We start from the raw sequence: 25,072 nt of genomic DNA on the forward strand, positions 1-25,072 counted from the left end.
TTTACATAATTTATCATATTAAATAATAAAATACAGGGTTAATGAACTTTTTGGTCCTTATAAATATTGCAGATTTCGTTTTTAGTCCCTCCAAAATTTTCCTGTAAGAAATCGTCCCTTCAAAAATTTTCGTCTAAACTATTGGTCCCTAACGTCAAATTTGTTAGAGATTAGCTACGACTTTAGCTACCGTTTAGCTACGAAATTTGACGTTAGGGACCAATAGTTCGGAAGAAAAATTTTGAAGGGACGATTTCTTGGAGAAAATTTTGGAGGGACTAAAAATGAAATTTGAAATATTTAAAGGGACGAAAAAGTTCATTAACCCTAAAATATAAAATATCGATGATATATTTTGTGGAAATATAAAAATCAAGATAATATATACATATACATATTAAATTTAAGTACATTAATTATATTTGTAGTATAATTAATAATTATATTATAAGTACTATATTTAAATATACAATTATATTTATAAACTTTTATAAGAAGATTATAATTTTACTGCAGCTCAATAAAATATTAGATTATTTCACGTTTATTTAAAAAAATTCAAATAAAAGTATTTAAAATAAAATTTCAGTTTAGTTCTAAAATTTTTAAATGATATAATATGTTAAACAATATTTATGATTAAACTGAAAGTAATATAATTGAAATGACTTTTAATATATTACAAATACTTGAATAAGAAAGTTAAAATTAATTATATATTAAAATGAATAAACATATTATATTTTATTAATAATTATAATATTTATAAAAAATTTGATTGTTAAAAAAAATTAATATATAACTATTTTGCTACACAAGTGAAAAAAAAAAAAAAAAAAAGAGGTGGGTGTAGCACCAAACAACACTGCTAAAGTGGAGAGCTAGTGGTGATAGATTGAAGAAATAAAACAAAACAAAATGGTCAATTAATTACCATCTTGACATTAATGAAAACAGTGAATTCTCCATGTGTTTTATTCATTACTTATTTGGCAATTAGAAAACAAAATTGAAAACAAAAACATCTTTAAACGGATTTAGTTTTTTAGATTTTAAAATTGAAAAACTGAAATTAGTTTCTAAAGACTGTTTTAAAAAGCAAATCAATCAAACAGGTTTTTAAATTTTTTATTTTTGAAAATTTAAAAACAGTTTTCAAAAAGTGTTTCAAACAGGCCCAAGACTCTGCAGAATTTGCATCAGAGCTTCCTCCATTGTTTTTGTTTCCATATACCATAAAAATCATCACAAACACACCTTTCAATTCATATTCATAACCTTCCTCCATGTAAATCCGTCACCACAAAACTCAAAAAAAAACACTTCGAACCGATTTGTGACTTCTAAATCAACACCATCAACGTTCAACTTCACTTTTAGTATCATTACTCTAACCTTCATCAACTCTTCATGCATGACAGATGCGTTCACAACACGTACATAATTTTACAGAAAATTCAATCAGCGACGAAATGCATCCGACTCAGTTCAAACAACTTTAAGCCGATCCACATTATCATCATTATGCGAACACATAAAATTGTTAACAACTCAACTTTACAAGAAAAGGTTAGCCTAAATCAAATAGGGACCGTTCGTGGTGTTTGTAGGGAAAATGAAGCCTCGATAAACTTCTCCGCCAATTCATGGCGATTGTCGGGGAAACTGAAACCTCGATATACAAATATCGGCTTTCGATGTTGTCGGCAAAGAACGGCAGTTCGTTTATCAGTCTTCAGGAATCCGATCTCAGCCATGTGTTAGCCATCTTTCTTATTTCCTATTGCTTTCAAGAATTGATAATGTGATGAAAAGGAAGAAGTGAAACGATTTCTTATATAGAACAGCAGGCATGAGGAATAAAAATACGGATTCTCTTATCCTTTGTAGCAAATACTAGCATTTCAAATACGAAAAAAAAATTTATTCAAAAATTATAAACGGAAAAAAATCTACTATTACTTTAAATATTTTTATATACGAAATTTAATATTGATCCAAATATTTCTGTAAATGAACCTAAACAAAAGTGAAGTCTATATACGGGGAAAAAATATATTATTTATCTTAATATTTTATATACAAAAATGTTATTTATGATCCAAATATTTTTTATTCAAAAATGACATAGGCCAAAAAATCTATTATTGATTTAAAAATTTTGATATACGAAAATTTAATATTGACCCAAATATTTTTGTAAATGATACCTAAACAAAAATAATATTTATATACGGAAAAATGTACTTCTATTATTTACGAAAAATGATATTTATGATCCAAATATTTTTATTCAAAAATGGTATACATGTTTATTGTGGAAATTGGTAAACAACCGCTAGTCCTCCCAAAGCCTACGAACTAAGGCTCACTCACAGAATCGACTAGTTGATCCTAAGACACGTGCTAGAGCAATTAAGGTTTGGCTTGTTCAGTTTGTTACAATATTCGACTCTAAGAGAAACAGTTTCCTACAAAGAGTTTGAACAAGCGAAGCTTTCCACAAAAAGTGCTAATGTTATCAACTGAAGGTGACTCGTGACCGACAGAACGCTATAACATTTAGAAAAGATACATAACGAATGCATCTATGGTGAATTCCATTATCGTAATAGAACCACTGTCGACAACGTACACAATGATGTACAAAGATAGTTCAAACGTAAATGACAATAAAACAAAATGTCCAAGAGGAACGATTGAAAAATAAGGATATTGTATTGAAGTAAAAATGGTTATTCACGTACATTAGCACTCTTGAAAACTCTTTGCTTCCTCGCGTTGGGAATGTGAAGTTTTTACAACTCTTTGCTTCCTCGCGTTGGGAATGTGAAGTTTTTACAAGTGATTTAGTACAAGTGAACACCCCGGAGCCCTTTGTGGGATCTCCTATTTATAATACAATAAAGTAACTGCCTACGCATTAAAATAACTGCAAAGTAACTGGCTGCAGGCTAGATGTCTTGTTGTACGACCCAAGTAACTGTTCCCCATGTTTTTTGCGCTTGTTCTGAGGATTACTTTTACGCTAACCGCTGGCATCGAGTTTTCTTCTCGACACTATCCTCCAGCGCATAACCACATCAAAACTTTTCTAAGTCAAGGAAAGATTCGACCAGTTTTATAGATTGTGTCGACTTTTCCTTTTTACCACCTTGTCACTTTGTGAGCTTTTCTCCATCCTCGACTCAACTTCTATTATAAATCAATTTTATAAGGCCCAATCCTTAATCTATAAGACTTTCCTATTAATTGTACCATCAACATACCTCACCAGTTTTTTGCACTAACAATACCGAAAACAAACTTTACTATTGATCTAAATTTTTTTATATACGAAATTTTTTTATCGATCCAAATATTTTTGTAAATGATACCTAAACAAAAATGAAGTCTCTATACAAGAAAAATCTATTATTGATCTAAATATTTTTATAAACAAGAAATGGTATTTATGATCAAATATTTTTGATCCAAAAATTGTATACGGGAAAAAATCTATTATTGATCTAAATATTTTTATATACAAAAATTTAATATTGATCCAAATATTTTTGTAAGTGATATCTAAACAAAAATAATATTTGTATATGAAAAAAAAATCTATTATTTACGAAAAATGGTATACAGGACAAAATTTATTATTGATCTAAATATTTTTATATACGAAATTTACTATTGACCCAAATATTTTTGTAAATGATACCTAAACAAAAATGAAGTCTGTATGCGGGAAAAAAAGTCTATTATTGATCTAAATATTTTAATATTCAAGAAATGGTATTTATGATCAAATATTTTTGATCCAAAAATGTTATACGGAAAAAATATATTATTGATCTAAATATTTTTATATATGAAAGTTTAATATTGATCCAAATATTTTTGTTAATGATACCTAAATAAAAATAATATTTGTATACGGAAAAAAATCTATTATTTACGAAAAATATATATTATTGATCTAATATTTCTATACTTTTTTCCCTTTCTCTTCGGTAAACTGAGCGGCCAGTGGAAGTGTTCCTTCTATTCATATGCCAGATGGAGGGACTCGTTCCCCATGGGTTCAGCCTGATTTCCTTTGTTTAAAAGGGCGATATAAGGCGACTACTATTTTTGGGCAGCTGCTCCATATTGTCTCTTATGAATGGTCAGCTGAATTGTTCATCCCTCTCGTTTCTTTACTTTGGATTTTAACATTGTCTCCCACAATCCACTAATATTCAATTAACAACATGAAAGGAATGGATGTAGAGGATTACTCTCCTAGATACGGCTGGAATTGACTTACTTGGAAACCGTTGTTGAATAGGGGGTTATAATTCTTGAGAGTTTCTCCACTAAGTCCTTTTCCATTCAGCGTGGATCGAACATGGGTTCTTCTTTATTGTACTATCTCCAAGCAAATTGGTGAAGCTGAGCGTTTAACTTGCTAAGACGGTCGTACAAAATCATTTTGGACGGTGTTTTCCCTCGAAGTTATCACCAATTCAAGGAACCTTCCTCCCGTTTACTCTTTCTTAGTGAGGGTGTGATCTCAGTTATTTTGTGAGAGCAAGTTATTGAATTATCAAAGGTCAACGAATCTCCGTTATCGTGTGTATTCAAATTTGATTGTCGGAGATATGATTGCTCGATTGCATTAGACAAATAAAAATAAGAAAAAGAATACCTAATTCACGATGATATAAACGGAGGTCTCACCTAATTCACATTAATGTAAGTAATACCTACTATAAGAACTTATAAGCTTTGCCTAACTTTAGAATTGAATTGGCTAGTTTTGAGGTTGTCCTAATCCCATCTATTTGTTCCCATCTCTTTCTAATATATTTTTTAGGCTTTGCCCTTTTGCCAAAAAAAGAAAATACACTATAAAAACTTTTTTCATAAAACTTAATAGCTTTTTGAACTTTGAATTGATTAAATATAAATTTTTAGATATTAAAAAATTTAAAATAAAAAAAATAAAGAAATATTATTTTAGAAATCAATTTATGAACATTTATTTTTTGAATGAATATTTTATAATATTTTTAATATATTTTCAAAAAGTCATTTTAAAATATTTGTGTTTTAAAACACATTCAAAAAATATATATTGACTCAAAAAAATAAAATAAAAGAGATGACGCTCATGATGTAAAATATTCTTACACTATTAATCAACAATTATCTCGTCAAATTATTGTTTGCAAGGAAAATACTGTAGAAGTGAAAAAGTGCAACTTTTTAATTTAAAAATTAAAAAAATAGATAATTTAGTTTGATCATTCGTTTCCTTTTTTCTTCGCATGTTTATTTAAAAATAATCTCTCTATACCGACATGCACAGTAATTAATTTCTATTATAAAATAAGAAAAAGAAATATAAAAACAGTAAAGCCCCAAAAGCATACGTATATATAAGAGCGTTCTTCGTAGAAGCTAGAATCGCAGTAACTTCACTGATTACCGCATTCGCCTTCGTAATGGACTCTCCCTCCGGCGCGCACTTCTCCGGCTGGCGTCCTTCGTCCATTTCTTCATCTTCTTCTCACAGCGTCTTCCTCATCGGTATCACATTATCACCGCATTCGTTACACTCATTTTTCATTTTCTGCTTTGATTCGATTTGATTTGTGTTTTCCGGTGATTCAGGTTCATTTTCTGCTTTGATTCGATTTGATTTGTCTTTTCCGGTGATTCAGGAGTGTCCGGAGGTACTGCATCGGGGAAAACCACTGTGTGTGACATGATTATTCAACAACTGCAAGATCATAGAGTTGTTCTAGTTAATCAGGTAAAGTTTTCAAGGGGATCATCATAAATCTGATACAAATCAATTCATGTTGATCTCTAGTTTATCTGTTGTTGTTGTAGGATTCGTTTTATCGTGGTTTAACTAAAGATGAGTTGAAACGCGATCATGAGTATAATTTTGATCATCCTGGTATGTAATATGAACCAAGGTTAATTAAGATTAATATGCAGAATAATTTACAGTAATGTGATCTGGTTTAAATTTTCTGGTTTTTGTTAGATGCATTTGATACCGAGCAACTTGTAGAAACACTCATCAAACTTAAATCTGGGCAGTCTGTTCAGGTTCCTGTTTATGATTTTAAGCTTCACCAGAGAGCTTCTGATAGATACCAACAGGTTCGTACGTTTCCCATTAATTCAAATCTAAGATAATATGGGGTCACAAGAGCCATTAGTTGATATTACTTTCATACCAATTATTAACAACCACTCCATCTATTCTTAATTATAAGACTTATTTTCTATTTTGGTTGTTCTTTATTCTAAAACTCTCTTCAAACTTTCATATGCATTAGTAACTTATAATTGTGAAACCCGAATTTGTTTTTTCTCTTCTATTATGTCATTAATTGTATATGTAATTATTTAAAATTAAACACATTATTTACAAACTTATTGTTACAGCCACTTTTCTTAATTTTGACAAAATTTATAGGAGGTCTTATGATAAGGAATATAGAGAGTAAGCCCTCACGGATTGGCAGGTTGATGAAGGCTTGTGACATGAGAGTGTGCTTCTCTTAGGTCTCAAGTTCAAATCTGCTAGATGCTAACAATTCTTGTGTATGGTCAATCCAGAGAGCAAAGCTCTGACTTTAAATAGAACCCCTGCAAGTAGATGGCGTGATCAGTCTCCCTGATTAGTTGGTTCTAGGGCCGGATATTGTGTTTTCAGAAAAAGAAAAAGTAGAGATAGAGAGAGTGTATATTTGTCCCTGTGTCTATCTATGCATTCATGATTTGTGTCTGTCTGTTTAGAAGAAGAAAGAGCATAATTCATTTCTCTTATCTATTGATTTTTCCGCCTTAAAACTAAATGCTCTTTCTTTACTATGATTATTATTGAAATTAACTTTCTAACTGTTTTCAGACAATTATGATTGGAAGTGTAATATCCATGTAAGATTAAGATGTAGGCAAGTGCTTATTGATTACTAATACAACTACTCACCTTTGGCAGGTCAATGCATCTGAAGTAGTTATTTTGGAGGGTATATTGGTTTTTCACGAACAACGTGTCCGCGACTTGATGAATATGAAGATATTTGTTGATGCAGGTTTATTGAATTTACATTTTGTTTATCATTTCAATCTGTTGAACAATCTATAACAGGCTAAATTGGTTAAAAGTAGTACTACGATGTCTATAATGGATAAAACCTAGTTAAAAACTTGGGCTATATGTTTAAAGGTCCCACTTTTAAACTTTAGATTCACTAACCAAAATGTACTCTAGGCATGCTTCTTGTTATTTGAGGAAATGTAAATTGTTGCCTTCTAGTTTCTTTAACATCATGCATCTCTCTCTGTTCTTTATAAGTTCTATTCTATCTGGTGTATCTGTTTTAATGTACATAGGAATGGGAGGGAATGTAAGTTTCTAAGTACAAACCAGCAATTTAATTTTCAAACCTTCGTCCCTATTGCAAGGGTACCAGATATATAGAGAATAAGTGGCAACCATGCAATCTAGTAAAATAAGGAGAATGTAATCCATTTTCTGCTTGTCCATCGGTTCATCCAAAGTTTTTTAAATGATATATGGCGAAAATTTTCTATGATAATGATCTCTCTATAAAATTTGTCGCCTTGGCGTTGGATTTTATATTTTCTTATGCTTGTAGTCATACTGATGTAGATCCTGATGTAAGGCTTTCCCGGAGAATAAGACGAGATACGGTTGAGAGGGGTAGAGATGTGCACTCTGTACTGGAACAAGCAAGACTTTAATCTTTTGTATATTATAACTTCATCATATGTCAGGAATTCAGGACTCAAAGTATTATTTGTAAAAAGTAACAATTTATTTTTATTTATATCTTACAATTGATAAAATATGTTTTTTGTTAGCAAAATAACAAAGAAGTAGCAGAGACAAACTAGTGTTAGATACAACAAGTCCCACTAATTGTAAAGGAAGATAGGCTTTGAGCCAAAATTGCATTGCCATTTGCCATATAATATGCAAACAAGTGAACAACTAATCCTGAAACTCTTCCATTATGATGTTTCATGTCTTAAATATACAATAGTGCACTAAACCATCAAATGGTTTTTCCTCTTTTTTTAAATGAAAAAAAGACATGTTATTTTAGCATAAAAAATTTAATATTTTTCTTGCCTGTATTGCGATCCTATTCCTATATTTCTCTGGACAACTATGCGTTGCTTTTTTTCGAGAATGACACTAGTAACTACTAACATGATAGGTTGAGTGCATGTTAGAATCTGGTTTGTTCTGTTTTTCTTTTCTGAACAAGCATTTGGTTTTGCCTTTGTACAACACTATTTCCTGACTGTCGACCGATAGATAAAATTCTGTGGCGGATATGGAATATCTAAATTTTCAGTATGCTAAATTTGTTAAGCCTGCCTTCGATGATTTAATTCTTCCATCCAAAAAGTATGCTGACATAATCATACCTCGTGGGGGAGATAATCGTGTAGCAATTGACTTGATCGTTCAACATATCCGCACTTTCCATGTGATTTTCGTATTCGACATTTCCTCCTACAAAACTCTGTTTTATTATTTTGCTCCAAGGAGAATTTATTGAAGGTTATGAAAACACTTAGAAGGGAGGTTTGGAATAAGTGGTTTCTTTTTCGTTCAAAAAAAAAATGACACATTATTTTTATTCTGGTTCGTTATAACTCAACTACTCCAGTACTCTAGTCCACTCGCCAAGGTGATTTTGCCTCTCTCAATCGAGGACTTAATCCACTATAATCAAAACTGATTATAACTGCACAACCAACTGTTGTGACTAATAACCTTGCACAAACCAACTGCTTGTGACTAACAACCTTGCACAAACCGACTGCTTGTGACTAACAACCTCCAAGACTAAACTAGTCCCAGACCTCTTGAGAAATCTGACCCAAATGGTCTCTCAAGGAACTGTTACAAGTTAACAATAGTGTTTAAGATTTGCTTCTAGAAAGCTTTAATCACAACTGTGATATTTCACTGAGTGTTTAGTACAGAAACTATGAACTCAGAATAAAGATAAAGTTCTTCAGTGTAAGAGTTCTTCGTTTGAATTTGAGCAGCTGTTCTTGCTTTGTATATCAGCTCTTTTTGTGTAATGTTGTATGTTCGTGTATATGTATGTCTATTTTTGTTGTTGTTCAAATGATCTTCTATTTATAGTGTTTAGAAGATTCCGTCCGATGCTGTATAATAGGCTATCTTAGACTTTCATGTTTGCGTGTTATCTTGGATAAACTTGCTTTCCACGCTTCTTGAGACTTGTAACTAAATATGCTTTTAGCCGTTAATAATCATTATGTCTCAAACGGTAATCTTTCTTCTGTTAGAGTATTTTATCTTTGTATTTCTTCAAGAAAACTTCTTTCAGACTTTGTAAAGATAACGTCTATCAGAATTATGCTTCAGCGGTTGGTGCTTAACTAAGCTTCTGTTAGTTTAAGAGTGCGCCTAAGAGGGGGGTGAATTAGGTTTTCAAAAATTAATCGGTTTTATGAGAATACCTCTACTAATTTTTGGTTAAGTGTTTGAATGGTTCTTTTCTTTTCTTGGTAATAGTGATGAAAGCGGTAATATGCGGAAAAGTAAAGAACACATGATGTATACTGGTTTCCCTCACAATCCGAGAGTACTCCAGTCCCCTTTCAACACGAAAGAGATTTCACTATTGTTAGATATTTGTACAAGCCTAATCCCAAGACTTATCCTACAATCTTCTAACACCCATACCACCAAGAACAATCCTCTTGGATTTATCAAGTTGAAATGAGAACAATCCTCTCACTTTCAACTTCTTGTTTCCAACAATCCTGAAAACAATGAATACACTTCACACAATCTTAATTCCAACAATCCTGGAAAAATAAGATGTGATACAAAGAAGAATTTTTTTGAATAAATAAATATGTAGTATATAAATCCTATGAAGGACTTCTTCTCTTTCAAATATGAAACTCAAGAATAATATACTCTCTTAAGTGCTCAAGATACTTTATGAATTTGATATGAAAAAATATGAATCAAAAGTATCATTTGATGAAATTTCTATTTGGTAAAAAATATGCAGAGAGTTTTTATTTAATTTATTGAAAGAGGTTAAATCTAAAATGAATTTGAAAAAGAATTTATGGAGTAAAGAAAACTCTACGTAAAAAAGGCAATGGTTGATAAATATTTTTGAAAGAAACTCATAACATAATATGAAGATAAATTATAAGAAGATTTTATTTAAAACGAGACATTGTTTCAGGAAATATTTTTTAAAAAAAACTAAACGGTATCAATCCATTGGTTCATAAGCCAAATTAATTGGCTTAGATAAATAACGTAACGTTCCTAAAGTAAAACGACTAGATGAAAATGTGTATATTAAAAAAATTATTTGTTTCAATATTTACCAAAAAAGAAATGGAAAAGATCAATTGATAGATCCACAAAGCCAATCTGTTGGTTTACTGAAAAACAACATATTTGAAATTTGAATCCATGCTAATTGATTGCATTAAACATCTAATATATTGTCTCACAAAGATATGAAAAAAAGTTCTCACAATCTATTGAAAAAATATATATAATTTTTAAGAGTAAAAAAAAGTAGCAATATATTTTTCAAAAAATTAAAACGTTGAATTTTAACGTTGAATTTCTTTTACTAAGTTTTAAGTTTTAATTATGCATGATCAATTCATTTTGAGAACAAAGATTTTATATGACAAGAATTTCATATACCTTGAAAATTTGATGAAAAAGCTTGAATAAATTCATGCATGTTTTTCCTTCCTTTTTGATATATGTCCATGGTCTTGAGAGATTTATAGTTGTCTTCATCAAAACACAATGGATGGAGAGGCTTGACCTCACATTCTCCCCCTTTTTGATGTTGACAAACCATTGAAATTTGAGGTGCTTGGATCTCTTGAAAAACTTGAATCTCTTATGTGAATGCTCCCCTATCTTTGATAACCCCCCTTGATCAAAGCTCTCCCTTGTTGTCATTAGCAAAAAGGATGGGAAAAGACTTTTTTTTTAAATGTAGAGAAATATATAAAAGAAAGAAATTTATACCTATAAGTTTTACCTCATGAGTAACTTCATCAAAACATTCATCTTTGGTGAATATGATTTTGAAGCCTTTGTCACAAAGTTGGCTTTTGCTTAAAAGATTTTTCTTTAGTCTTTCAACGTCAAGTATATCTTCAAATGGATGTGAAAGTTAGTACTCCAACTTTGCCAATGCCGAGAATTCTTCCTTTAAGGTATTCCCCATATGAAATAACCCTTGGACTTTTAGAACTAGATTTGAAAGTTAGTTTAAGTCTTCCATCAAATGCTTAGAATCACCACTTGTTAAAAACACCATGGATTTTAAGTGGTCCTCAAGCAAACCTACAAAACAAATTAAGTTTGATTTGGTACCCAATGTGCTTTGGGTCCATCATAGTTAGTTCCTTTCTTAACCCACACATAGTGACCACTTGCCACACTGAAATTTCTTACATAGCAAGCATTAGGTGTATGACCAACAATACCACAGTAAAAACAAGTAGGAACAAAATTACTTTTATATCTAGGAACATATGGTTTCTTTTTAGGAAACCTTTTAGGATGATGATGAACCTTTTGTGCTTTATCCAATTTGTTGAATTGTTCACTTGCCTTCACAAAGATAGTTTTACTAGTACTTGGTTTGTTAGACTTTGCATATCCAAGACCACTTTTATCATTAGGGAATCTTTGTTGCCTAAGGACACCTTCCAACCCAATTTGTCCTTTTTCATACCTTTCAAGGACTCTCTTTAATTGAATAATTTGAAAAGAAAGTGATTCACATTTATTACATGTATATTTTTGTTCTATTTTATCAACATATTGTTTCTTTTCAACATCAAAATCTTTCTGCATGGTATCCATTTTCTCTTCAAGAGTTTTGATTTTTTTTCTCTTGAGTTGATATGGTTTTATACAAGATTTTGCATTCATTCAATAATTCATTTATAGCACCTTGAACATTATTATCAAAAAGGGAAAATTCATTACTAACCTCATTGTCTTCATCATCAGAATGGTGTGTTGCTATCAATGCAAGATTCACATGTTCTTCATTTGAAGATGAACTTATTTCATTGTCATCACATGCTACATATGCTTTCTTTGATTTTTTATCCTTATTTTTCTTGAAGTATTTGTTCTTCTTTTCAAGTTTAGGGCATTCACTTTTGACATGTCCTCTTTCTCCACATTCAAAGCATTTAATCTTCCTTGTTGGTGCTTCCTCTTTAATGATCTCCTTTTTCCTTTCTTTTCTTAGAAATTTTTCAAACTTTTTGATAAACTCATTATCTTCTTCACTAGTGGATTCATCCTCTTGATTGCTATCATGATGCTTGACTCTTGTCTTCAAGGCAATATATTTTCAAAAAGTCATTTTAAAATATTTGTGTTTTAAAACACATTCAAAAAATATATATTGACTCAAAAAAAATAAATAAAAGAGATGATGCTCATGATGTAAAATATTCTTACACTATTAATCAACAATTATCTCGTCAAATTATTGTTTGCAAGGAAAATACTGTAGAAGTGAAAAAGTGCAACTTTTTAATTTAAAAATTAAAAAAATAGATAATTTAGTTTGATCATTCGTTTCCTTTTTTCTTCGCATGTTTATTTAAAAATAATCTCTCTATACCGACATGCACAGTAATTAATTTCTATTATAAAATAAGAAAAAGAAATATAAAAACAGTAAAGCCCCAAAAGCATACGTATATATAAGAGCGTTCTTCGTAGAAGCTAGAATCGCAGTAACTTCACTGATTACCGCATTCGCCTTCGTAATGGACTCTCCCTCCGGCGCGCACTTCTCCGGCTGGCGTCCTTCGTCCATTTCTTCATCTTCTTCTCACAGCGTCTTCCTCATCGGTATCACATTATCACCCCATTCGTTACACTCATTTTTCATTTTCTGCTTTTATTCGATTTGATTTGTGTTTTCCGGTGATTCAGGTTCATTTTCTGCTTTGATTCGATTTGATTTGTCTTTTCCGGTGATTCAGGAGTGTCCGGAGGTACTGCATCGGGGAAAACCACTGTGTGTGACATGATTATTCAACAACTGCAAGATCATAGAGTTGTTCTAGTTAATCAGGTAAAGTTTTCAAGGGGATCATCATAAATCTGATACAAATCAATTCATGTTGATCTCTAGTTTATCTGTTGTTGTTGTAGGATTCGTTTTATCGTGGTTTAACTAAAGATGAGTTGAAACGCGATCATGAGTATAATTTTGATCATCCTGGTATGTAATATGAACCAAGGTTAATTAACATTACTATGCAGAATAATTTACAGTAATGTGATCTGGTATAAATTTTGTGGCTTTTGTTAGATGCATTCGATACCGAGCAACTTGTAGAAACACTCATCAAACTTAAATCTGGGCAGTCTGTTCAGGTTCCTGTTTATGACTTTAAGCTTCACCAGAGAGCTTCTGATAGATTCCAACAGGTAGGTACATTTCTCATTAATTTAAATTAGGTGCTGTGTTAGTGTCAGTTGTTCTCAGATTTGTTGATATGTTTAAATCTAAGATAATATGGGTCACAATAGCCATTAGTTGATATTATTTTCATACCCTTCAATTATTAACGACCACTCCATCTATTCTTAATTATAAAACTTATTTTCTATTTTGGTTGTTCTTTATTTTAAAACTCTCTTCAAACTTTCATATGCATTAGTAACTTATAGTTGTGAAACACAAATTTGTTTTTTCCCTTCTATTATGTCATTAATTGTATATGTAATTATTTAAAATTAAACACATTATTTACAAACTTATTGTTACAGCCACTTTTCTTAATTTTGGCAAAATTTATAGGAGGTCTTATGATAAGGAATATAGAGAGTAAGCCCTCAGGGATTGGCAGGTTGATGAAGGCTTGTGACATGAGAATGTGCTTCTCTCAGGTCTCAAGTTCAAACGCTAGATGCTAACAATTCTTGTGTTGGATCAATCCATAGAGAGCAAAGCTCTGACTTTAATTTGTGTCTGTCTGTTTAGAAGAAAGAGCATAATTCATTTCTCTTATCTATTGATTTTTCCGCCTTAAAACTAAATGCTCTTTCTTCACTATGATTATTATTGAAAGTAACTTTCTAACTGTTTTCAGACAGTTATGATTGGAAGTGTAATATCCATGTAAGATTAAGATGTAGGCAAGTGCTTATTGATTACTAATACAACAACTCACCTTTGGCAGGTCAATGCATCTGAAGTAGTTATTTTGGAGGGTATATTGGTTTTTCACGAACAACGTGTCCGCGACTTGATGAATATGAAGATATTTGTTGATGCAGGTTTATTGAATTTCCATTTTGTTTATCATTTCAATCTGTTGAACAATCTATAACAGGCTAAATTGGTTTAAAGTAGTACTACGATGTCTATAATGGATAAAACCTAGTTAAAAACTTGGGCTATATGTTTAAAGGTCCCACTTTTAAACTTTATATTCACTAACCAAAATGTACTCTAGGCATGCTTCTTGTTATTTGAGGAAATGTAAATTGTTGCCTTCTAGTTTCTTTAACATCATGCATCTCTCTCTGTTCTTTATAAGTTCTATTCTATCCCGTGTATCTGTTTTAATGTACATAGGAATGGGAGGGAATGTAAGTTTCTAAGTACAAACCAGCAATTTAATTTTCAAACCTCCGTCCCTATTGCAAGGGTACCAAATATATAGAGAATAAGTGGCAACCATGCAATCTAGTAAAATAAGGAGAATAAGTTCTATTCATCCAAAGTTTTTTAAATGATATATGGCGAAAATTTTCTATGATAATGATCTCTCTATAAAATTTGTCACCTTGGCATTGGATTTTATATTTTCTTATGCTTGCAGTTATACTGATGTTGCACTGCAATTTATGTAGATCCTGATGTAAGGCTTTCCCGGAGAATAAGACGAGATACAGTTGAGAGGGGTAGAGATGTGCACTCTGTACTGGAACAGGCAAGACTTTTAATCTTTTGTAAATTATAACTTCATCATATGTCAGTAATTCAGGACTCAGAGTATTATTTGTAAAAAGTAACAATTTATTTTTATTTATATCTTACAATTGATAAAATATGTTTTTGTTAGCAAGATAACAAAGAAGTAGCAGAGACAAACTAGTGTTAGATACAACAAGTCCCACTAATTGTAAAGGAAGATAGGCTTTGAGCCAAAATTGCATTGCCATATAATATGCAAACAAGTGAACAACTAATCCTGAAACTCTTGCATTATGATGTTTCATGTCTTAAATATACAATAGTGCACTAAATCATCAAATGGTTTTTCCTCTTTTTTTAAATGAAAAAAAGACATGTTATTTTAGCATAAAAAATATAATATTTTTCTTGCCTGTATTGCGATCCTATTCCTATATTTCTCTGGACAACTATGCGTTGCTTTTTTTCGAGAATGACACTAGTAACTACTAACATGATAGGTTGAGTGCATGTTAGAATCTGGTTTGTTCTGTTTTTCTTTTCTGAACAAGCATTTGGTTTTGCCTTTGTACAACACTATTTCCTGACTGTCGACCGATAGATAAAATTCTGTGGCTGATATGGAATATCATACTAAATTTTCAGTATGCTAAATTTGTTAAGCCTGCCTTCGATGATTTTATTCTTCCATCCAAAAAGTATGCTGACATAATCATACCTCGTGGGGGAGATAATCGTGTAGCAATTGACTTGATCGTTCAACATATCCGCACTAAGCTTGGCCAACATAACCTCTGTAAGATATATCCAAATTTGCATGTGATACAGTCTACTTTCCAGGTGATTTTCGTATTCTGCATTTCCTCCTACAAAATTCTGTTTTATTATTTTGCTCCAAGGAGAATTTATCATGCATACTTCTAAAGTTTGAGCTTTCTTACAGACTAGAGGCATGCACACTCTTATTCGGGATACAGAAATATCCAAGCATGACTTTGTTTTTTATTCAGATCGGCTAATTCGTTTGGTAGGTCATGCTTTATACAATATGATAGGGTTTACAGCCTCCACTTACAAACTAATATTATTATCACTGGTCTTAACAGGTAGTGGAACATGGTCTTGGTTACTTGCCATTTACAGAAAAACAAGTTATCACACCTACAGGTCTGTCTAAGGAAGAGGATATATCATTCAATTGATTAAATTTATCACAAAGAGAAAGACTGCTAAATCATTGTTTTCCACATTTTAGGATCAATTTATATTGGAGTTGATTTTTGTAAGAAACTGTGTGGAGTATCTGTTATTCGAAGGTATATTTTCTAACAACTTCTTCAGTTTTTCTTTTCCTTGACAAGCAACTACTTCTTCAGTTGTTTTATTCATTAAGGAAAGGAAAATTTAGAACTTACCTTAATTTACAGTGGTGAAAGCATGGAAAATGCTTTGCGGGCATGCTGTAAAGGAATAAAAATAGGAAAAATTCTCATCCACCGTGGAGGTGATGAAACCCAGGTAATCAGTTCCCATTTTTTACTCTGTTTATTCTTTCTTGAATTTGTTAGTTTCTGTGTAAGATGAAATGATACAATGCAAGTCTTGAAATGTAACTTAGCACAATGTTTTCTTTCTATAAGCTTATATATGAGAAGCTTCCTAAAGACATTTCAGAGAGACATGTTCTTCTCATGGACCCAGTACTTGGCACAGGTCAGTTATCAGAAGTCACAACTTTTCATTCACCATAAGATGTTCTTTAACAGTCTCACTATATATGCAACAAATTAATTCTGAGTAACAATAATACATTATAATTACAGTTATATGAGATTGGAAAACATTAACATCATGTACCTTATTAATTATTGAATTGTTCAGGTAACTCTGCGAGCCAAGCAATCGAGCTTCTTATTAAGAAAGGAGTTCCAGAGTCCCAGATAATATTCCTTAACCTTGTCTCTGTGAGTTACTCAATTGAATACTTGTAAAACCCTATTAATGCTCACTGAATACCATTATAATAAATTTCAATACTGATTTTCAGGCTCCTGAGGGAATACAGTATGTATGTAAACGTTTTCCACACATTAAAGTTGTTACTTCGGAGATTGAAGAAGGACTAAATGACCAGTTCCGTGTCGTGCCTGGGTTAGGAGAATTTGGTGACCGATATTTTGGTACAGATGAATCTTAGAGGCAAAAACCTTAAACAATGGAGGGGAAAAAGGTTGGAAAAGATGTTGGCATTTATTACTGTGTATAATATTCATCTCTGAATATAAAGCTATAATCATGAACAACTCCACCTTAATAATAGATTAGATACATTGATTATTTAATAAATGTAAAAAAAAATATGTTTTTCTTATAAATACGATCAGAGGGAAGAACTCGAGTCAATGCTTAAGATTTCTCGTATCTACACCCCACGTACATTCCCTCGCTGCTTCACTTTGGGCATGCCTCAAACAATTACCCCATGAGCATGAACCTTGATTTATTTCCTCTAATAAATGGCTGCCAAGAACTCCCACCTCATTTTGCTAATAATTGGCCGTATAACATCTTGGGAAATGTTCTTTTCACTCCTAAGGATGCGCCTCACACCTCTTGAAACCTGAAATTGCTGTTAGGCTACCTATGCATGTTCATTTAGGCTATATATTTCACACCTCTTGAAACCTGAAATTGCTGTTAGACTACCTATGCATGTTCATTTAGGCTATATATTTCGATTCCGCTACTATCTAATGAAGATAAAACAACTTATGATTTCTAAAACATCAATCAAAACACAAAGAAAGAAAGAGTTTTAAAAAATTTACCAAATCAAATGGATGAGAAAGAGAAGGTTGAATGGATGAAAAACTTGAAAGTTGAATGAATGAGAAAGAGCTCCGATGGTAAAAGCTTGATAAGATCAGAACCTTGAATGGATGTGAGAGCTGAAATGATCTTTTTTTAGTACTTTTTAGAAAATGGGGGAAGAGGGAAGGGAAGGGTATAGCGCGAGTATATGAAATAAAAACGTTTGGAGATGCATCTTCGGACCACTCACTGAATTTTAAATTAATGGTATGTACGAAGATGTATCTTCGAACTTACCTTTTACACAAACAAAGATGCATCTCCAGATTAAATTTTGACAAAAATAAGGTGCCTCATCAACTTGTGATGAGGAGTGTCTAAAAAAAATGTGTGGTGGTAGGGGAGCACCCTTAAGGATGGAAAAGTAATGCCATAACATCTTAAAACTTGTATATCAGTGAAATGGTACATATTACATGCACAATAACAACATATAAGGGCATGTAACAAATACTCCAGTTGTTTCAAATTAGTTGTTCCATTATATAGAGGGCGTTGCTCTTCCCACACTTCGTGGTGAAGAGTCACCCTTTTAAAATCTAAAATTGTATTTTTCAAATTTGAAAGTATACTTCCGTACACACTCTAAATACACCACATTCATTCGTAAGTGAGTTACCCACCCTCATTTTGCTATAAATTAGTACGAAAATGCATCTTTATAAAATTTTCATAAGTATATTTTTGTAATAACCTTTAGGTAGTAAGATTTGACATTTTTTAAGAAATCATATATTATAGGTCATTTTTAATAAATATACTATTATAAAAAACGTGTTATCAATTAAACCATACACTGATGTAATTCAATTAAAATGTCATTTATTAGAATTAATCCATAATCCATAATTAAACATCATTGTTTACAAATTACAAACCATAATACAAATATTATCAAAATAGAAATAAAAGTAAACTATTGGGTATATCTACCACTGTTCCTTCTCTACCTCCTATATTGCAAGGCATTTCATGCCTCGAATAGAATGGTCTCTATATGACCTTCACATGAGTGTTTTTTGGAAACTCTCTTCTATACTCGCTCGCAGAATATCCATAATATTACGACATGCAAGTAACACATTAATATCATGATCTACCCTAACACGTTCCTCTTCTAATATCTCTTGATGAGTTGGTCTAGGTGAATCTCCATGAGTATCTGGTGTCATGTAAGGATGTGACACTCTAAAATATCATTGAATGTAGTTGAATGTATTGTACTACTCCATGGCTGGTGAGCTGGCACTAGGGGTGGCAAAACGGGCGGCCCGCCCCATTTAAGCCCGTCCAAAAGCGGGGTGGGGCAGGGCGAGCCTACTTAGGTGTCCGAGCTCAAAAGTCATGCCCACCCCGTTTACTAACGAGTTGGCGGGCTGGCCCGCCAATGTTTATTTATTTTTTTATTTTACAATTTGATTTACCACATAATTTACAAATAAAATAATTATAACCAAAAAGGTGGGTAAAAATTTTTTTTTTAAAAAAACACACAAAAGAACTTCAACATATCTTAAGTCCAAACAGTTCAAAAAATAAAACAAATAAAGATCAATTATAACAAAAAAAATAACGAAATAAACTCAACGACAATTAAAAAAACGTATCAAAATAAATAAATAAATAAATACTATATATCACTTTATTCCTATTTAAAAGCTAACTACTAAAAAACTCAATTAAGAATTACACCGCATAATACATCACGGTGCATAAAATAGTAGTGCATAAAATATCAACGCCTAACTTTCTCACTAATTACTTCATATAAACTTTTATATTAACCGATTCCTTAATAGTTAAATCCAACATTTGTCACACTTATAGACTCATCAAATTCCTCATTTTCTTAAAATCAACATCTATTTCTAAAGAAAACATGTGAGCTAATGTATTAACAACTTAATAATTTTGCATGTTATACAACTGTTCTTTTATTTCAAGCTTTTCCAATCAACACATGTATTAGAAAGTTATAGAAAGAACGTTACAATTATAATGCAATTTGTATGTATAATAATTTAGAATACAATTCAATTAATATAATTCTAGGAAAAGAGTGTTGTTTTTATAGTTAAAGTTGTTTTAATTCTAAATAAAAAATATTAACAAAAAGCCCGCGGGCAAAACCCGCCCCGCCTCGGCCCGGTTTTTTAAGCGGGTTAGGCGGGGCGGACCAACTTAAGGTACCGAGCCGAAAACCTCAGTCCAGCCCGTCTAAAATGGCGGGTCAAACAGGCCGACCCGGCGGACCTGCCCCGTTTTGCCACCCCTAGCTGGCACCATTTATGCTTCCTTTTGTACTAGATGATTACAGAAATCATCAAATATCACATCAACATATCTATGGACGATAACGGGAGGAGCATACACCGCTTGAAGTCAATGAAGTATCTAAAGTAAACCACATCGACGTAATAAGCACTTTTGTCTCCAAATATTGGTGTGTCAACCAAATACATGAGGTATGACTTCAATGCACATGATTTATGATGCAATACTTGTGCGCCATCACCATCGACTTCCATTTTCGCAGACAGGTGGTCTATATTCAACTTCTCTAGAAATTCAAATCTAGCATGACACTCTATGATGTCATTCATATCCTTTTGGAAATCAATTGGACCAGCTCCCCCATGTATTGCACCATCATGGCCAGTGCATAAGGTCTGGTGATTCTAGACTGGTTTAATAATTTTCCCTGATCAGAAGATGTAGCAGGGATGACACATAATCCAGTGTGATGGACATTTCACCAATCTCAAGATGAAAAGATGACGTCTCTGAGTGTCATCTCTCCCCAAAAGCTAACAGCTTGCTATGGTTAATAATAGTATAACCAAACATGCATAAATGTTGCAGCCTAGATAGTTGCATGACATCATGAAACCATTGCTCCTCAGGGTGCTGCAGCATCTCAATCTTCCTACCACAGTTGATGCATTTTAAAGCATCATACTGCAAAAAAAAATAGATCAACGCCAGAAAGTGTAAATATTATAACACATATGTTTCAAAGAAAAGCTACAAATTTACTTTACCTCTTCATCTTACACGTTCCTAGCAGCATGGTTTGCATACAGAGACAATAGTGAAGTGTCATAGGGTCTTCTCCAAAAACCTCGGGAATGGCAGCATCGATAGCAGGCGCATCAACATGGACTGGTAGGGCTTCTGGAGCAGTAGCAGGTGACACTTGCCTCCGGGAAGACGAAGCTGGAGACACCTGCATCAAATGAACTGGAATCAACTAGTGGCCGCTGAGCTTAGCTCTCTCCCTGCAAACAGATGCATGTTGGAACACTCTATAGTGCCTCAGTCGATATTGGTTGTCAGTCATTTTACCTATAATTAAGCCAGAGAAAGAAAACAAAATCAAACCCAGATGACATACGTGCAAAATCAAACAATGCATACATAATACGGAAGTGCACTTCCGTAACTCAGGAAAATCAAATTTAGATAAAATACGGAAGTGTACTTCTGTATTTTCCTAAAAGGCAAAAATGGGAGAAAATGCAGAAATGGCTCATGTACTATGATTTAAATGTCAATTCGTGCCACGATAAACTACGTATTATGAGTGTAACTACAATCTAATGTAACTTAAACAACCTATTTAGTAATGCACACATCAAAAATCAAAAAAGGAGGGAAATGAAAAAAATACTAAATGTGAGAAGTGGAAGCTCTTTGATTGAATGGACTTGGGTAGTGATTGATAAAATTATTGGATTAAACGCAGTGCAATAGAAAGTTTGAGAAAGGTTGAAAATGGTGGATTTAGGGTTTTTTGTGCACACTTTTTTTTTTAATTTAGAGGAAGTTTTGTCGAAAATGACGAAGGGGGAGATTTGGCGCGATAATATCACTCAAAACGCGTCTGACGGTATATTTTCGTATTTTACGGAGATATGCACCTCCGTATTCATTTATGTTAAATTGAAGGTGGCTCACTTATAAATGAATGTAGTAAAATTTTTGTGCATTCGAAAATACATCTCCGTATTTTAAGAACATTTTTTATTTTTCACTAGGATGTGTTAGCACCATTAAGGATGCAACAATCCCTTATTTAGAGCTCTTTGTACAAGTTTTGTTTTTTAAAATCTATATTTTATAAACTGTTTTAAAAAGATGAAAAATAAACAAATTTTTTCATATATTTAGATTTTTTAGATTTAAAAAAAAAACTTATTTTATTTGTATTTCATTTTTAAATATCTTTTATTTTAGTTTAGATATTGTTCAAAATATATAGTATAGTATTTATTTTATTTAATTAAATGTCTTTTAAATTTTTTTAATCAATTATATCCACAAAGCGGAAATTAAAATACTCCCACATACATTTGCGCTCTATTTTAAAAATATTCTACATTAACAAATTTTATGTGTATAACTTTAAGGTTGAACATTTTTACAATTATTTTCTTTTTAATTTGTTGTGTACTTTGTCAGATACTATATTATTTTAATATTTAAATAATACTCTTATTATTAATTTTAGTTTGAATGGAAAATAAAACAAATACAATAAATATAAATAAGTATAAATTAACAAATTATTTAGATTTATACATAAATATGAAATAAATATAAATAAACACCGCTGTGAAAAATTAAATTCTTAATCAAACACTTTACATTTCATTTATCTCATCCAACTTAATCTAAATGTTGCATAAAATTAATAAACAACCAGTTTCATCCATGGTAAAATTGACAGTTTCAGGTCAGCCTTTATTGTTAGTAATTTAAGAATGACATTAAAATTAGTGTTTTAAAATTGGGTCAATTCGGCCTGTTGAATGGGATAGAATAGATTTGAATATTCTCATTTGATTGGAGAAATGTACTAGTATCCAACTAAATTAAAAGGTATCGTTCTCCATTAAAAATTAATTTTTTAATCTTTTAACATGTTAGAAACTACCGAATTAAAAGAAAAGAGATGGATTCTGCTTTCTCGAACCAAACTTCACTTAAATCAAATTTCACTTGAAACATTACTCTGCCAATTCTCAAATCACACTAGGGTTTGATACCAAAACCAAACATACATTAAGGGTATACAAGGATCTGCAAGACCACCAACAAAAAGTTGGCCGCAAGTTTGCAAATGCAATTTAAAAGAATGATGATAAGAAACAAGCCACAAAGATAACAACAGAGAACCTATCCCAGTGATAAATGAGAGCCTAAAATACAAAAATAGCTGCGAGCAAAAACATAACTCCCCTTCAAGAACTATGGTAAAGTGTGATTATTGTGTAAAAGCCAACTAATTTGTATATTTTAAATTTTATGGTTAAGTTACACAAAATCTTGGCCAACCAAGAAAGCAATCAATCTACAAGCCACATTGACTCCCCAGATGAAAACTCTTATAATTTAATCGTATTCTGCTTATCTGCTGGAGCCACACACTGCCATAATGAACGATAGGATGGAATATTAACTGCTTCAACCCCTAGGGCAGATAGGTTGCGGGCATACTCCTGGTGACAATATGCAAGAGTAGGGTTATCATCTAAAAGAAAGCGTTAACTTAAAAAATTCATTATGAAATTATGGGATCCATGCCTCGCATGTTGCATGTGCACGTATCATGCATACCTGAATATCAAGGAATAACTGCATGCACATTTTGTCAGTGTCAGACACATTATTATCGGATATGTCTGAACTTGCCCCTGCTCGTCTTTGTGCACTCTGTCTAATTTTCTGAAGTGAAGATTCTGTCTTTCTTGCCTACTCGTAATCAAAATTTCATAAGCATTATTAATTATTAAAGAATCCAAGAGATAAAAATTCCATCAATATAGTAATATCATCAATGTAGTTTGGATTCTTACCACACTAACAAGGTCGGCAGCTAATTCATAATAACGGTCAGTAATCTCTGTTGCAGCACAAAGGAGTATTTCCTTTTTAGTTTCACTTGCCAAATATCTAGAGGTTCTTTCCCCATCCAAAAAAGTCTGCATGTCATCAATATACAGTAAATTATTGAAAAATGATAATTTTTCTCAAATTCTACATAACCCAGTTTTCATGGCAGGTTCATCATTTGATTTCCTATTTTGACAAGGGAATTAGATGTTATCTTTCCATTTTTATAGCATGTGGAGACCGTAGACAAGGATAACAATATTCAAAATTGGACACATGAAAGGCCACCCACCATATCAGATTGGATTTAATTTGCATGAGCATAGTTTCCCTGGCCTACTAAAATGCTATTCGACTTTCTTTTGGGGTTGAAATGTGAGGTCATAGGCTCACAGAAGCAGTGATACCTATGTGAACATGTAATAACCCTGTCGGCCTTCCAATAAATCATAACTTAATAATGGGTAGCTCGTGTAGCAATAGTTGTTTAATTGTAAAAATTTGCATTAAAGTCAAAATGTGAGCCATTGGGCTCACAGAAGCTGTGATAGACCTACATGAACAAATAATAATCAGCAGTTCATAACTTAATAAAGGTTTCCTAAAAGTAGCCCATCTAACAATATGAAAGTGTCTTGCATTACACAATTAGTTGAGTCAAGTACATACATAATACTCCCTCTGATCCATTTTTTAACAGACAAAAGATAAAACTGCATAAATCAACCAATTAGAACATCAAAAGTTGTTATTGCCATTTTATATTCCAAAAACACCCCTTGTTATTCATTAAATGATTTTTAAAAAATTAATTGCAATTTTTTTAAATGCAGACAGTTAAATGAGCTTTATGAAATCGATGCAGCTGATAGTACCCCAACAATAAAATTTTAATGCCTTGCCAAGGATTTCCCACCAAAATTTGGCGAAAAGCATTTTAGTGGGTTGCAAAATTTCAAGTGCCCCTTAGGTTCCTGCTCCATATTTCTTTGGGTTGAGAATATTTCAAATGCCAAAAATTGTTTTAGCCACCAGTTAAAATTTTAGTCAAAATTAAAATATTTTGTGGATCAGGATTTTCCATCAAATGCAAAAGAAAGACAAGACTGCATATCAAATGTCCCTCTATTCCTACACCTTTTATATTTGGGGTATTTAATTTAAGAGACATACTTCATTTTATACAGCATTAACTGGACATCCATGTTCCTTAAAGATTAAAAAGGCCACTAGATATAGAATAGAACACTGCTTTCATGAACACCGGTGAAGCACCAGCAGCCAAA

At 32.0% G+C, this 25,072-nt stretch overlaps 3 protein-coding genes across 6 annotated transcripts; 2 read left to right on the forward strand and 1 right to left on the reverse strand.

Moving 5' to 3' along the window:
- Positions 1-5,383: 5,383 nt before the first annotated feature.
- On the forward strand, positions 5,384-7,821 carry LOC131625227 (uridine/cytidine kinase UKL1, chloroplastic-like). Of its 2 annotated transcripts, none has more exons than XM_058896116.1 (6): positions 5,384-5,559; positions 5,694-5,785; positions 5,866-5,935; positions 6,026-6,144; positions 6,989-7,085; positions 7,667-7,821. In XM_058896116.1, the coding sequence occupies exons 1-6, from the start codon at positions 5,475-5,477 to the stop codon at positions 7,756-7,758; spliced, it is 555 nt and encodes a 184-aa protein (XP_058752099.1). In that variant the 5' UTR covers positions 5,384-5,474; the 3' UTR covers positions 7,759-7,821. The 2 variants fall into 2 exon arrangements, with proteins under 2 accessions (XP_058752099.1, XP_058752100.1); XM_058896117.1 differs by having other exon boundaries at positions 5,449-5,559; positions 5,644-5,785.
- Positions 7,822-12,768: 4,947 nt separating this feature from the next.
- Positions 12,769-17,339, forward strand: LOC131625226 (uridine/cytidine kinase UKL1, chloroplastic-like). 2 transcript variants are annotated; one of them, XM_058896114.1, is made up of 14 exons: positions 12,769-12,940; positions 13,075-13,166; positions 13,247-13,316; positions 13,407-13,525; positions 14,281-14,377; positions 14,957-15,036; positions 15,666-15,860; positions 15,964-16,047; positions 16,127-16,187; positions 16,276-16,336; positions 16,448-16,538; positions 16,661-16,733; positions 16,902-16,984; positions 17,068-17,339. In XM_058896114.1, exons 1-14 carry the CDS (start codon positions 12,856-12,858, stop codon positions 17,215-17,217), a joined length of 1,341 nt encoding a protein of 446 aa, XP_058752097.1. In that variant the 5' UTR covers positions 12,769-12,855; the 3' UTR covers positions 17,218-17,339. The 2 variants fall into 2 exon arrangements, with proteins under 2 accessions (XP_058752097.1, XP_058752098.1); XM_058896115.1 differs by having other exon boundaries at positions 12,802-12,940; positions 13,025-13,166.
- Positions 17,340-22,513: 5,174 nt separating this feature from the next.
- LOC131625215 (conserved oligomeric Golgi complex subunit 2-like) lies at positions 22,514-24,993 on the reverse strand. 2 transcript variants are annotated; one of them, XM_058896105.1, is made up of 4 exons: positions 24,079-24,993; positions 23,750-23,875; positions 23,511-23,645; positions 22,514-23,392 (listed from the first exon to the last, which is right to left on the reverse strand). In XM_058896105.1, the coding sequence occupies exons 1-4, from the start codon at positions 24,079-24,081 to the stop codon at positions 23,279-23,281; spliced, it is 378 nt and encodes a 125-aa protein (XP_058752088.1). In that variant the 5' UTR covers positions 24,082-24,993; the 3' UTR covers positions 22,514-23,278. The 2 variants fall into 2 exon arrangements, with proteins under 2 accessions (XP_058752088.1, XP_058752087.1); XM_058896104.1 differs by having other exon boundaries at positions 22,515-23,392; positions 23,750-24,992.
- Positions 24,994-25,072: the final 79 nt, after the last annotated feature.

Source organism: Vicia villosa, unplaced genomic scaffold, assembly GCF_029867415.1.
Source record: "Vicia villosa cultivar HV-30 ecotype Madison, WI unplaced genomic scaffold, Vvil1.0 ctg.000195F_1_1_1, whole genome shotgun sequence".
Classification (NCBI taxonomy): Eukaryota; Viridiplantae; Streptophyta; class Magnoliopsida; order Fabales; family Fabaceae; genus Vicia; species Vicia villosa.